The sequence below is a fragment of the Trachurus trachurus genome (assembly GCF_905171665.1).
Source record: "Trachurus trachurus genome assembly, chromosome: 15".
Lineage (NCBI taxonomy): Eukaryota > Metazoa > Chordata > Actinopteri > Carangiformes > Carangidae > Trachurus > Trachurus trachurus.
In genome coordinates, this window is record NC_139906.1 from 1,332,764 (window position 1) to 1,348,457 (window position 15,694).

Genomic DNA, 15,694 nt, shown 5'->3' on the forward strand with positions numbered 1-15,694 from the left:
CTGGGTATACTGAAGTATTTATGCATTTTCAGTGGGTATACTGAGTATTTCTGAGTATCACATAGACTACACACCCACCTCCTTCATGATGCGTATGGCCTCGGTGCGGTGCTGCGGCGGCGGGTACAGCAGGATGCGGTGGTACAGCGACTGCAGCACCGGCTTCATCGACTCCACGCAGCTCACCAGACGCACCAGCTCCGCCGCGATGTAGCACACGGTCCGCACCACCGGGGCGATCCTGGCGGGGGCGCTGGACGAGCAGCCCGAGCCCCGCCCCTGATCGGACACTCCACCCTCCACTTCCTGGTGGAGCCCTGATGGAAAAGAGAGGAGAGCAACCTCAGTCAGAGAGAAATCAACCAAACAACCAACCAACCAAACAACCAACCAACCAACCATCCATCCATCCAACAAACCAACCAACCATCCATCCAACCAACCAACCAAACAACCAACCAACCATCCATCCAACCAACCAACCAACCAACCATCCATCCAACCAACCAACCAAACAACCAACCAACCAACCATCCATCCAACCAACCAACCAACCAACCATCCATCCAACCAACCAACCAAACAACCAACCAACCATCCATCCAACCAACCAACCAACCAACCAACCAACCATCCATCCAACCAACCAACCAAACAACCAACCAACCAACCAACCATCCATCCATCCAACCAACCAACCAACCAACCAACCACCCATCCAACCAACCAACCAACCAACCAACCATCCATCCAACCAACCAACCAAACAACCAACCAACCAACCATCCATCCAACCAACCAAACAACCAACCAACCAACCATCCATCCAACCAACCAACCAACCATCCATCCAACCAACCAACCAACCAACCAATCATCCAACTAACCAACCAACCAACTAACCAACCAACCAACCAACCAACCAACCAACCAACCAACCAACCAACCAACCAACCAACCAACCATCCAACCAATCATCCAATCAACCAACCTGAACCACAGAGGTTAAAGTTTCAATAACTACAATTATTCTAACAATAACAACATTTACTATTGAATTATTGATTTCTGATCATTGATTATGACCCCCTCCCTCCCTGTACCTAGACTGAGTCTGTCTGAGAGCCGGTCCCGGTCTGGAGCCCCCGTGTAGCCGTGGTGCGAGGCGATGGTTTTGTCGTTGACGGGATTTCCCATGATCGCCACGAGCGACGGGCACAGCTGCTTCCTGAGGGGGCGGGGCCACACGGAGCACAGGTGAGGTCACGTATTTATAAATAACATAAATGATCAATTATCAAAACCTGGAACCTGGAGTTTCAAAAACATCTCACACAGATCATCTCACTTTCTTATGCTGCGTTCAAGACAACTCGGAAGTCGGAAAAAAACAAGCTACGAGTTGTAAAAAATGAATTGAACGGCGTCGAACTCGGAAATTACAGGTCGGAAACTTGGGTATCATTTCAGAGCTCCGACTTCCGACGTCACGACAACATCAAAACATGGCGTCATGCCCTCGTCTTAAACGGTTAGAATTTAGACATTTTAAGTTGTTTGTTGAGGTTTTAATGCATATTTTTGTGTATTATTGCAGTAGCCTCTATGAAATACGTTTATATTACAGTTTTTCTCTGTTGGTTTGGCTCATTTCTTGAAACAGAAATTACATTCTTAAAACTATAAGACCATTTGGCCAAACAGTCTTACAGTTCTGCACAACATTACAGCTCACTAGCAAAAGCGCATATCTCTCCCAAAACTGTTCACACATGCTTCAAAACTAGATTCCTTTACCATGTAAAGTGTCAGTACCATCAAAATGGCAAAGATCTTTCTCAATTGCTTTTGGCTCATTTGCATTCACTTAGTGCTTTTACCAAAAATAAACTGGATGGTTCAGCATAACACCATGGATGAGCTGCATAACCTCATATCTCTCCCAAAACAGTTTACTTATGTGTCAAAACCAAACTTCTTTCTCATGTAAGTAGTCAGTGCCCCCAAAATGCATCATCCCTGTGGCATTCTGTGAGCACTGCAAGTCAAAATGCTTAGATGTTTTGTCACTATGGCAGAGACGTATAAAACCGAAGAAAAGGACTTTACAGTAAGAGCAGCCTCCAAAGTTTGACATCACACACACTGCACTCATATTGCCAAGGAAATTGTAACCATTTTTATTCACATATAGCCTACATAAAGTAACTCAAGATTATGTACTGTAAAAACAAAATGTATAGGCCTACTCTCTGTACATGTATGAAATATGAACACAAAAAAAAAAACAGAAAAAATATACCAAGCCTATAGTGCAGTAAACAAAGTTTCACGAGTAGAGACATTTTCACTGGTCATCACTGTCATCACCCTCTGTCTCCTGGCCACCATCTTCATCCTCCTGACCATCCATACGCTGCACTCTGATTGGCCACATATTTTCATCAACATCACCCTAGAGCCCAAAAGGTACAGGCCCTAGCCAAGCTCTATATATACACGTTTGGCAGCATTCACATAGACAGCACCAGTCAGGTAGCTAAACAGCTGATTGATTGGTCATCTGAGATGTAGGAACTCCTCATTCGTTAGTCAAGTTCTAATTTCACCTGACTGTCAATTACTGTCATGAATTTATGAAATGCTGCAAGAAATTCATATGGTTTTCATGGTATTAGCCTACAGTATGTTGACTAATTTTGACAGTTGAACAGACTATTGTGCATATGATGATTTACACAGTGAAATCATGCTGACATGTTTTGGAGAGAGCAACCATTAGACTGAGAATCAACTAATCAGCTTAGATCAGCAAGATCTATTCATTTGGAAAATGTGCTAAATGTATGCTCATTGTGCTAACTCTAGGGTACTTGTACATAACCATTTGCAAAGATGCACTAAGACACTTGAGACATGTACTAAGACATTTGCAATTTGATGAAATCAATGAGAAATGCCATTCTGTTGTGAACATTTGCAAGGTGGTTTGGAGATTTGTCCATGTTATTTTGAGAATGTAATTTCTGTTTCAAGAATTGAGCCAAACCAACAGAGAAAAACTGTAAGCTGTGATTGTTGTATTGTGTGAAATTGTGTTCCTCGTATGTGACAGAAATAATGTTTAACTGTTATCAAGGCTGTAACATTATATGTGCACTCATCTGCGGCGTCTTAAATTAGGTGTACATTTTTGAAAGATTATAGAGACATTTCTGGAAAAAAGTGGTACAGTTTCTCCAAAAGAAAAATTGTAAAAAGTTTTTTTTTTTAATTGAGAAAAAAATAGTAAAAGTCTAAAAGAATTCTAGAAAAAGTGGTAAGATTTCTCAAAAAAAAAAGTGAAAAAATGTGGTAAAATTTCTCAAAAAATTATAGAAAAATGTGGCAAAATTTCGCTCTCTAAAAAAAGGATCAAACAATAATACAAAAAGGGGTCAAATTTCATGAAAAGAATAATAAAAAGTAAAAAAAAAAGAAAAATTGAGAAGAAACTGGTAAAAGGAAAAGTGGTAAAAAAAAGTCAAACAATACTTGATGATGATGTCGGAAGTCGGAAATTTCCGAGTTGGGAATCCCGACCTTCGAGTTGTAATGAACGCAGCATTAATCCCATGATTCAGTGATATAAATAACACATCTGATGTTTTATTTTGGCGGGGTTGTTGAAGCAGGAAGTGGGTCTCACCACACGAGGTCGGTGAAGCCTCTGGACAGGTGCATTGTGGGAGGACAGCTGCTGAGCATGGACAGGAGACACTCCAGGTAGAGCAGCTGCAGCAGCTGGTTCTCACTGGGGAGAAGGACGTCGTCATAGTGAGAATGAGTGTGTGTGTGTGTGTCTGTGTGTGTGTGTGTGTGTGTGTGTGTGTGTGTGTGTGTGTGTGTGTGTGTGTGTGTGTGTGTGTGTGTGTGTGTATATATGTGTGGTATCCATGGAGACAGACAGGTGATGATGATGATTGACAGGCAGCTGTTACAGGTGTTACCTGTCGACCGACTCGAGCTTCTCACAGAAAACCGTCAGAACCGTCACCACGTCCTCACACAGAGCCTGACTGGTGGGGGACACGTCTGCGCACACACACACACACACACACACACACACACACACACACACATCGATCTGTGATTGTTCACTTACAGTATGTGCAATGAAGATGATGATGATGAAGATGATGAAGATGACGTACCTTTCCTCTGCTGCGGCAGGGCGGTCACCTCTTCTCCATCTGGACCCTGTGGAGGTGCGTTCACTGTCAGCGTGGATAATATCATAATATGTCGACAATATACATCAACCAATGAGTCAGAACCAAAACATATTGAATTCATCAGGAAATATATCATATTAAAGGGATAGTTCAACATTTTGTCAAATTGGCCCATTGCCATAATCCCTATAGTCATAGCAGTAGGTTCGTTACCTTTCGGTAAGTTCGGACAAGTTGTGAGCTGCACATTCACCACGCTATGAGATAATAACACAACGTTACCACACAGAGTTGTTTTAGAGGGAAATAAAGAGACTGTTGATGAAAAACTGTCCCTGAAGGCAACGTGCATCAGCGGTTTTGCATGAATTTCCCTCTAAAACAACTCTGTGTGGTAACGTTGTGTTATTATCTCATAGCGTGGTGAATGTGCAGGTCACAACTTGTCCACCAGAGCGTTGTGGAGTTGTTGGATTGTGTATTTGATGAGTTTGATGATGAGGGAAACCAAGAAATCCCATAATGAGCCTCCGTAGCGTAGCTCTGAGCAGCTCGCGGCTCTGCTCCACCGTTCTAAAAATAGCTTGCACCGACAATTAAAGGTAACGAACCTACTGCTATGACTATAGGGGTTATGGCAATGGGCCAATTTGACAAAATGTTGAACTATCCCTTTAGCTAAAACACAAATAATATAAGAATGATTATAAATTGAAAAACTTTTGTAAAACTTTGGTTAAAAGTAAAATGAATAAAAATGAATGTGTTTCCTAGACCTCCTGTCTGTGTCTGAGCTGCAGCGTCAGGTCTCCCAGAATCTGGCTGAGCGTCGCCCTGACGGCCGTGTTGATGCTGCGCAGGTGACAGCTGCTCACGTACGTCTGGATACACACCTGCACACACACACAATAACACACATTAACACACATTAACACACAATAACACACATTAACACCTGTGTGTCAGTGTGTGGGTCTGGAGACTGAAGATGAACTATCAGGAAGGTTCATCTGAGGTTTCCATGGTGTCGCTCGTTACCACGGTGACAAGACTGAGGAGAGGGCGGGACGGGAGGACGTGTTGTCATGGAGTCGGACATCCTCCAGACAGATTAGACGATAACACACACACACACACACACACACACACACACACACACACACACACACACACACACACACACACACACACACACACACACACACACACAAACTATTTATTAACATGTGCATAATGTCTGCATGTGCGTATGTGAACAACTGCTGCAGTACTTGAATGTTTTATTTGTGTGCTTTTCTTTTATAACCTTACACGAGAAGAACTCGTAAATTTCCTTGTATATTCCTGTGATACAGTGACAATAAAAACAATCTTGATTACATAACTAAATATGTAAATAAATATATACATTTTTTGCATGAGATCAGAGGAAGAGGAGGCATTAACAGTTTACAGCTGCTTTTACAAAGTCATAAACCTTTAATTTAAACCTGTTCAGTTTCAAGGTTTAAAGTTGAAGTTTTGGTGCCACAGAATTAAACTTAATCTTAGTTTTAAGTAAAAAACAAAATCAAAATTGTTTAAACTAGTTTAGTTCAAGAGTGTTTCAATGTAAAACAGGATTTAATTTGGTTTAAATGATCCAGATCTAAACTGCCTGTAGGTGTGTTGAAGCCCCGCCCCCTCAAACTGATGACATCACAGCTCAGAGACACGACAACGTTAAACAGCTGAAACTCAATAAACCTCAGAGCTGCATTAACGCTCTGTTTGTACAGGATGTGACTGATGATTTATAACACACACACACACACACACACACACACACACACACACACACACACACACACACACACACACACACACACCAGATGGCCCCTGCGGCACCGAGCCATTAACACAACATGTTGACCAGGTTTTTATGAGCTGTTAATGGACGTCGAGCTTCAACTGGTTCAACTCACAGATTAAAGCTCCACAGGCCGAAGGAGGAGGATCAACACTTCCTGAACTTTGTGATGTCACAACTGAACATTACAGCTTAGCTATTAAAGATCCACATGTTTCTTATTCTTTTTCGTCTTATTTTGAAGGGCTGATCCATGAGAAAATCTCAGTGTAGTTTTCCATCTCCTCTCTCTCCCAGCTTCTCTCTAGAGCTCTTGTAACAACAGGTCGGTGTCAGCCAATCAGAAGAAAGGGGCAGGAGGAAGCTCTGAGCCTCTCTTCTGACTGGCTGACTGTTTTCTAAAGTGATCCGATGAAAACAGAGCAGATTTCAGAATAAAACACTCAGAAAAACCAAATCCTGCAAAGTTGTCGTTGGATGGATGGTGGGTCCAGGTGGTGAGGGGGCGGGGCTTAGTTGTGACATCATAAAGCTACAGAAGTCTGTATTACTTCTTCCTTCCTTTCTTCCTCTTTCCTCCTTCCCTCTGTTCCTTCCTTCTTTCCTAATTTCTTCCTTTTCTCCCTACTTCCTGTCTTCCTCCCTCTCTCCCTTCTTCTTTCTGCTCCTTCTTTCTTTATTTCTCCTTTATTCCTCCCTTCCCCTCTTCCTTCTTCTGTCTTTTCCTTCCCTTTCCATCCTTTGTCCAATATAGAACCTAGAGCTGCTTTATAATCACACTACACATGGACATCTACCTTTATACTGTATGGAGCTTTAACACAAACATCTACCTTTATTCTGAAGGAGCTTTAACACAAACATCTACTTTTATTCTGAAGGAGTTTGAACAGAAACATGTCAGGTGTTGTTACCTCAGCGATCCTCAGGATTGAGTCTCCGTTGATGTCAAAGTTTGGAGAGTACGTGATGCAGAGCAGCACCTGCAGACGGGAGACAGGAGGACAGACTGTGAGCTGGACACCAACCATAGATATACGTATATACTGACTAGATGCCGCGTTCTGCTTCTCAGCGTACGTCAATAGCGCCACCATCTTGGTCCGGGGTTCTGACCATAGACATAATATACATCTGACCAGCAGTCAGACCCGGTCGGACCCTTGTAGAACAAATTTCAGCGTATTTATGCCTGTGGGTGTGTGTCTGAGTATCTAAGTGTATGTTTAATACATAAAAAAAAAAATTATAAATTTTTTTCAAATTTGTATTTGTTGTTGTATCATAAATATATGTCTGACATTTATAATAAACCAAACGGCTTGAAAATCGTTTGAATATTCAGTGAGTTATGGCGATTGTAATGGTTGATAGACGTCTGCCTCTGTTGACTAATGCAGGAAGTAGACACGGCTTCCCCCTGACCAAGATGGCCGCCGTGTTGACGTATTCCACTCAATAGAGCTGCCTAGGAACGCAGCATCTAGTCAGTATAGATATCTATGGACACCAACAGGAGGAGACGGACTCGTCCTCGTCCTCGTCCTCCTCCTCCTCCTCCTCCTCCTCCTCCTCCTCCTCCTCTCACCTTCATCACCTCCACCTGTAAGTCTTCGTGCAGGGCCGGAGTGACCCTGACGGCCTCTAACATCTGGCTGAGCAGCTGCTTCTCCAGCAGCTCCATCTCCAGGCTGGCCCCGCCCACAAACCGCTCCTCACACAGCAGCTTCTGGTGGACAGAGAGAGAGGAGAGATGTTTCTTTTCTTTCTTTCTTTCTTTCTTCTTTCCTCTCCTCTCTTTTTCTTTCTTTCTTTCTTTCTTTCTTTCTTTCTTTCTTTCTTTCTTTCTTTCTTTCTGTCTTTTTTGTTTCGTCCTTCCTCTCCTTCCTTCCTTTCTATCTTCTTTATTTCCTTTCCTACTATACTCTGTCCTTTCTTTCTCTCTTCCTTCCTCTCCTCTTTCTTTCTTTCTTTCTTTCTTTCTTTCTTTCTTTCTTTCTTTCTTTCTTTCTTTCTTTCATTACTGTTGTCGTTGTCGTGGTTACCTGCATCCCAGTGAGCGCCGTCTGTCCCAGTTTGGTGTTTCTGGACTCCAGAGCCATCTGCAGCGGCAGCAGGCAGCGCTCCCTGACACAACAACAACAACAACAACAAGGTTCATTTTCATCTTTTCATCCATCGTACATCTATACATCCATCTATCATCCATCCATCTATCATCCATCCATCTATCATCCATCCATCCATCCATGGGGGTTGTGTGATGACATAGATACTCTATTTACCAAGATACCCCATGAGCGGCCATTTCTTGATAAAAACTGTATACACTTCCTGTCTCTCTAAATGGGCGTGGCCAACCGGCAGTTTCACTTCCTGTCTCTCTAAATGGGCGTGGCCAACCGTCACCACCTCGTCTGTGAACGTGTGTGTGGATTTATACAATCTGTAGGTAGATGAAAGTGAGATATTTATATTTTCTTATGATAACATTAAATATTTACACTACTAACAGTCATATTTAGCATGATGAAAATAATTTAAATCATTTTCACGGGAGTTCGCGGCAGTTTGTTTGACGTTGCCATGGAGATCTGAGCCAAATCTGGCGAGAGTGTGTCGTCGTAGAGACAGAGACAGGTCTGGAACAAAGTGGATTTTCTCCTGATGTGTCCGTCTGAAAGTTGTCCATTTTGGTGTCAAACTGTTCAGAAGAGATGTGGCTTGTGAAAAATGAGTCCAACATTTACTTCAGTGACTGTGGGGAGAAAGGACAGACCATAATCTGTGTTCACGTTCAATTGTCCCTTTGGAGTCAATACACTCAAGGCTGCTGCTAGTCTCCTAAAAAGGCATACAGGACGCTGACTCGTCATGGGGGAGCTGGGTTTATAAACCGTCTTTGGTGATGATCGAGGACCAGATAGATATGAGGAAGGAAGAAGAAGAGGAGGAAGAATTGGACGAGGAAGAAAAGAAGAAGAGGAGGAAGAAAAAAGGACAAGGAGGAAGAAGAGGATGAGAAGGAAGATGATGAGGAGGTGAAGAAAGAGTCTCTGTTCCTCAGGGCAAAGTTTCCGCTACAGTGAAATCTACTGTCTTGTTTCTTCTCTCTCTCTCTCCTATTACTTGCAGTCAGCTGAGCCTCGCTCGCTCGTCTTCATCATGTCACCACTTCACTACGTGTCAAACGGAGACTGAGGCGTCGTCATGGTTACGCCATCCCAGCGTTTGAAACCGCAGCGTGTCAGTGAACGCACCACCGGCCTCAGAGGAAATAAAACCAGGACAACCAATCGCTTGTCGTGCGTCAATCATCCTGGCTGTCGTCCAATCAGAGCCCTCGATTCAGCTGCTGTGTGACATCATCATCAATATTTCATCATCAATATTTCATCCAATCACGTCTCATAAAACAACAGAAGTTACTGGATGAATCTTTAATGAGCGATGAACTGCTCCGTCACTTCACCACGAACTTTCTTTCTTTCTTTCCTTTCCATCCTTTTTCTTTCTCTCCTTCCTTCCCTCCTTTTTTCTTCCTTCCTCTCCATCCTTCTTCTTTCTCTCCTTCCTTCCCTTCTTTCTTTCTTTCTTCCTCTCCTTCCTTTTTCTTTCTTTCTTTCTTTCTTTCTTTCTTTCTTTCTTTCTTTCTTTCTTTCTTTCTTCCTCTCCTTCCTTTTTCTTTCTCTCCTTCCTTCCTCTCCTTCCATTTTCTTTCTCTTCTTCTTTCTATCTCTCCCTCCTTCCCTTCTTTCTGTCTTCCCCTTTCTTTCTTTCGTTCTTTTTTTCTCTCCTTCTTTCTTTCTTCCTTACTTCCTTCCTCTCCTTCACCTTTCTTTCTTTCTTTCTTTCTTTCTTTCTTTCTTTCTTCCTTCCTCTCCTTCCCTTTTCTTCCTTTCTTTCTTTATCTTTCTTTCTTTCTTTCTGTCCTTTCTTTCCTTCCTCTCCTTCCTTCCTTCCTTCCTTCCTTTCTTTCTTTCTTTCTTTCTTTCTTTCTTTCTTTCTTTCTTTCTTTCTTCCTCTCCTTCCCCCTCCTTCCTTTCTTTCTTTATCCTTCTTTCTTTCTCTCCTTCCTTCCCTTCTTTCTTTCTTTCTTTCTTTCTTCCTCTCCTTCCCTTTTCTTTCTTTCTTTCTTTCTTTCTTTCTTTCTTTCTTTCTTTCTCTTCTTCCTTCCTTCCTCTCCCTTCCTCCCTCCTTCTTTTCTCTCTCTCTTTCTTTCTTCCTTTCCTTCCTTAGTTTCTTTCTTTCTCAGCTCCTTCCTTTCTTTCTCCCTCTTCATTTCTTCTTCCTGAGTTGTGACTGCTGCTTCGACTGTTAATATTTCTCTCTGTGTGTTTTCTCAGCAGCTCGTCGACAGACTCAGTGTCGGTCACAGGAATGTTATTGATTCATTGATTATCGATAACTGATGATGTCACTGTGTCTGTGGTCTAAACTCATCTGTCTTATTTCACTGTGGACGTGTTGCAGCTCTGAGAGTCGGTAGTCTACTGAGTTTCACTGAACATTTGCATCATGAACCCAGGAATCATTCAAATTCATTCTAATCTCTCTCACACACTCACACACACACACACACACACACCGTTATCTGTGGAGTAAATGCAAAACGCTGAGCAGCAGCTGAGCTCGTTAACAGTTTCTCTGACTGATCCTCTAACACACATCTATTCTCAACGTGTCAGTGCTGGTTCAATTATGAGTGTGATCAAAATCTTTCCAAGGATATTTGTCTTATTTCTTGTCAAAATGTCTCATTTCTAGTCTAAACTAATCTCTTTTAACTTAAAATAAGACTCATCACCTAAAAATTAACTTGTTTTTAGACACTTTTCACTTGTTTCAAACACATTTTCACTTGAAATAAGTAGAAAAATCTGCCAGTGAAAGTAAGTTTTTGTCCTTGTAATACTGTAAGAAAGAAAAACTTGCTCCACTGTCAGATTTTTCTACTTATTTCAAGTGAAAATCTGTTTGAAAGAAGTAAAAAGTGTCTAAAAACAAGCTGCTTTTTAATGTGATGAGTCTTATTTTAAGTAGAATGAGATTAGTTTTGACTAGAAATAAGACAAATATTCTTGGTAAGATATTTGAGTTTTTGCAGTGTTGTTGTTTTTAACTCACCGGAGTTGAGAAGGAGAAACTTTGGCCGGTCCGTTCTGCAGCACCAGAGCTTCTGTTAAACAAACACAAACACAAACACAAACACAATGACGTTAATATTAAAGCTGCATGCTCAGGAGGACTTCCTGTCACTTTGTGATGTCACAACTAAGCCCCGCCCCCTCACCACCTGGACCCACCATCCATCCAACAACAACAACAACTTTGCAGGATTTGGTTTCTCTGAGTGTTTTATTATGAAATCTGCTCTATTTTTACTGTATCACTTTAGAAAACAGTCAACCAATCAGAAGAGAGGCTCAGAATCTCCTCCTCTCTTCTGATTGGCTGACACCGATCTGCTGTTACTAGAGCTCCAGAGAGAAGCTGAGAGAGAGAGGAAATGGAAAACTACACTGAGATGGTTTTAAGATCTTCTAATTCATCAGCCCTTCAAAATAAAAGCACACAATGAACTTATTTTATATATATAAGTGAAACTGCAGAGCAAACGCAGCTGAAAAACCTTTAACAGAAATGAAAACATGAAAACATGAAACTTGATCCTGACGGTGAAACGATGAATGATGAACCTTCAGAGGTTTCACCTTGGATTCATATTTACAGCTGAGAAGCGACAAACTGCTGCGTCGCCGAGCGCAGAGATGAAATATGAGACGAGCTGACGACTGGAAACACAGAATATAAATCTGTTGGTCTGAACAGAGTGTGTGTGTGTGTGTGTGTGTGTGTGTGTGTGTGTGTGTGTGTGTGTGTGTGTGTGTGTGTGTGTGACCCTTCAAGGTAATGCTACGTTCAATTCCCTCCAGACGTCTGAGTCGACCTCGTTCCAGTTACGAGTTGGTAACAAGCAGGAAAACCAACTCCTATTGAACTGAATTGAATAAACTAACGAGCTACACAACACTGACTATTTTAAAGGGATAGTTCGACATTTAGTCAAATTGGCCGATTCCCATAATCTCTATAGTCATAGCAGTAGGTTCGTTACCTTTAATTGTCGGTGCAAGCTATTTTTAGAACGGCGGAGCAGAGCCGTGAGCTGCTCAGAGCTACGCTACGGAGGCTCATTATGGGATTTCTTGGTTTCCCTCATCATCAAACTCATCAAATACACAATCCAACAACTCCACAACGCTCTGGTGGACAAGTTGTGAGCTGCACATTCACCACACTATGAGATAATAACACAACGTTACCACACAGAGTTGTTTTAGAGGGAAATACAGAAACTGTTGATGAAAAACTGTCCCTGAAGGCAACGTGCATCAGTGGTTTTGCATGAATCTTTCCTTACGTTATGCGTTTGTGATATGAGGATGTGGTGTGCGAGCCGCCAAATGGAATTGCCCTTTGAGGGATTAATAACGTTGTCTTGAGTCTTGAGTGTCGCACCGCTGCATGCGTCATCAAAACAGAAGAACAAAGCGTTAAAGCAACACTGGGGAAATGTCAGTAAGCTGATGTTGATGCTAATGTCTAAACCCTGGTTGGATCAGGATTCAGAATGGGATACGAAGATAAAATCTGACACATATGCTGCGTTCAAGACAACTCGGAAGTCGGAAAAAAACGAGCTCCGAGTTGTAAAAAATGAATTGAACGGCGTCGAACTTGGAAATTACAGGTCGGAAACTCGGGTATCATCATATCAGAGCTCCGAGTTTCCGACTTGACGTCACGACAACATCAAAACATGGCGTCATGCCCTCGTCTTAAATGGTTAGAATTTAGACATTTTAAGTTATTTGTTGAGGTTTGAATGCATTTTTTTTGTGTATTATTGCAGTAGCCGATATGAAATACGTTTATATTAAGCTGTGATTGTTGTATGGTGTGAAATTGTGTTCCTCGTATGTGATGAAATAAGGTTTAACTGTTATCAAGGCTGTAACATTAGATGTGCACTCATCTGCAGCGTCTCCTCTCCTCTAAAATAAACATCATTTACTACTGCAGTGATTTTTCCTATTCAGCGATGAGCCACAATACGACAAACTTCCTTCGGGTATCCAGGTTTTTTTTCTCTCCCGAGTTCCTGCAGCGTAAACGCAATGATGTCGGAAGTCGGGAATTTCCGAGTTGGGAATCTCGACCTCCGAGTTGTTATGAATGCAGCATTAGTTTCAGTGTTAAACTGATCAAATAATAATCATTTTGAAAATGAATAGCTTGCAGCAATGTATTTTTAAAAAGAAAGAAAAAGAACTATGAACCAGTTCATTTTTGGAACCGTGACCTTTGTTCAAAATTTTCAATTATGAACTCTGAAGTGAACTAGTTCATTGTAAATCTGTGAACTGAACTTTCAACTAGTTTGCATCAGCCAATGAATCTCATTGGCTGACGCTCCACATCCACGTGCACGAGTTCAAGGTCTGTAGTCGGTTTAGTGTCGGACACACAGTTAGGGTTTGTGTGTGTGTGTGTGTGTGTGTGTGATGATTCCCCCTTCATCAGCACAACCTGAGCCTGTTCTCCCAGCAGCTAAAGGTCAGACCGGCCCTTCATCCTCCTCCTCATCCTCCTCCTCATCATCATCACCATCATCACCATCGATTTCAGCGCTGACGTCAGTGGAAACTGTGAAATCGTCTTTTCTGCGCTGAGAATCTCTTTAGTTTGAGAGAGAGGATGAGTGAGTCAGCACAAACTCTGATGTTTGGTTTCACTGCTGCTCAACATCCTGTCGTCCTCTCACCTTCTCTATTTTAATGTTTACTTTATTCATCCCTGAGAGGAAATTTAACAAATCCCTGAATGTTGTTTACACTCATGTTTCCACATTGTGCTGATATTTAATTTCCTTATGCAGATATAAAATAAAAACAACCTGTGTTAAAGTTTTCTACATGGAAACTGTTAGAAAGTGGAACAAGTCCAGATATAGGCCTATAGACATGAATATAAATCCATATCAGAGCCTGTCAGTGTGTGTTGATAATAATATTATAAATTGTGTGATGTGTGAGTCTAAGTGTTTATGTGGTTAAGGTGACATATATGATTGTTTACTTGCACTTGCACTCTTCAGTTGATTTCTAATTGATTTTTATATAACTGTTTTTTACTGTAACTATGTAGCCTATAACTGTTGTGAAGCACATTGAGTCTGCCTTGTGCATGAAATGTGCTTTATAAATAAAGCTGAATTGAATTGAATTGAATTGAATAAATATAGCCTAACAGTGTATTCAGAAGTCTGTGAGCAGCTTCATCAACATTAATGTGGACATTTAAGAGAAAAACTTACAATATATAAACATTAACTAAATATTTAACTTAACGTCTGTGATCACAACGTCTTCTACAATATGGAAAATCATAATAATACATTCAATAAATGTAGAAATGGCTGGTTATATAGGGCAATGTGGTGATAATATTGGTGACATATGCTGCAACATTATCTTTAATATATGAATATAAATGTCTAAAGTTTCTACTATAATTATAAAAAGTCTTAAATGTGATTTTAATCTGTTTAACACAAGTTTATAAAATTATAAACTGAGAAAAACAGAAGAAATGATGCATTCAAGTGCCCAGGACTTTTCAGCACCACCAGTTGATAACAACCAGTGCTGTTTGTGTTTGCAGGGTGAGGTCTGCAGCTCTGACTGCTCTGATTGGTCCACATGTTGTAGCTATTGATGATGACGATGACGTAGCCTATAGATGACGTAACCTATTGGTGATTATTGATGGTTTAATTTCTCGTGTCCATCTGGTCGGAAAATGAAGCAGGTGCAGTTTGATCTGGATGACGCTGCCTGCCATGCGCCGCCATATGGACACACGCGCCCCCCACCTCCTTCCTCCTCCTCCTCCTCCTCCTCCTCCCTCCCTTCGGTTATCGATCACCTAAAAATCAATAGTGTAGTCGTCCAACTGAGACAAACCCAGATTTTTTTTCTCATTTTCTTTTTTTTCCTCCACATCTCGCGGTGTCTCTTCGCTGAGCCTGAGGCCTGTCTGTCTGTGTGTGTAGCGATGGGATGGATTAGTAGTGGAGCAGGTGAACACACACACACAGTAATGCCTAATGCCTAATGCCCCCCTCCCGGGCAGATTCAGGGAGGGAGGGGGGCAGCTAGAGCCACTCACCGCAGGCGTAGACGCAGCCATCCCGGATTCCTTTGTGTTTGTGTCCGGACGCGTCTTTCTGCAGCTTCCTCAGGATTTCCTCCATCCTGCTGCTCCTCCTTACTCCTCTTTACTCCTCCTGCTACTCCTCTCAGGCTGCTGGTGGGTGCGTGTGTGTCTGTGTGTGTTGTGTTTCACGGACGCAGTGACAGTGACAGCATCTCCTCCTCCTGACCCCCCCACAGAGAAGAAGAGGAAGAAGAAGGCGATGATTCATCCATCCAACCAACCAGCAGCAGCAGCAGCAGCGGAGCGGTGATGATGTCAGGCCGCGGCCGCCGGCAGCGCCTCCTCTCCCGGTGCAAGTAGACAGAGCACTGGAATAGGAGAGAGTAAGGACACTCATTGGTCCAATGGA

General features: G+C 42.1%; 1 protein-coding gene across 1 annotated transcript in view; it reads right to left on the minus strand.

Annotated features, from left to right (window-relative positions):
* Positions 1–15,382, minus strand: part of arfgef3 (ARFGEF family member 3) — a gene marked incomplete at its 5' end in the record, with an annotated part of 57,633 nt that extends 42,251 nt beyond the window's left edge. The window contains 11 exons of the mRNA XM_083988644.1: positions 79–317; positions 1,104–1,228; positions 3,689–3,793; positions 3,990–4,074; positions 4,194–4,239; positions 4,991–5,107; positions 6,978–7,046; positions 7,652–7,792; positions 8,109–8,190; positions 11,191–11,242; positions 15,298–15,382. Coding sequence (XP_083844770.1) covers positions 79–317; positions 1,104–1,228; positions 3,689–3,793; positions 3,990–4,074; positions 4,194–4,239; positions 4,991–5,107; positions 6,978–7,046; positions 7,652–7,792; positions 8,109–8,190; positions 11,191–11,242; positions 15,298–15,382 — 1,146 coding nt within the window. The remainder of the gene's footprint in view (positions 1–78; positions 318–1,103; positions 1,229–3,688; positions 3,794–3,989; positions 4,075–4,193; positions 4,240–4,990; positions 5,108–6,977; positions 7,047–7,651; positions 7,793–8,108; positions 8,191–11,190; positions 11,243–15,297) is intronic.
* Between the last annotated feature and the right edge of the window lie 312 nt (positions 15,383–15,694).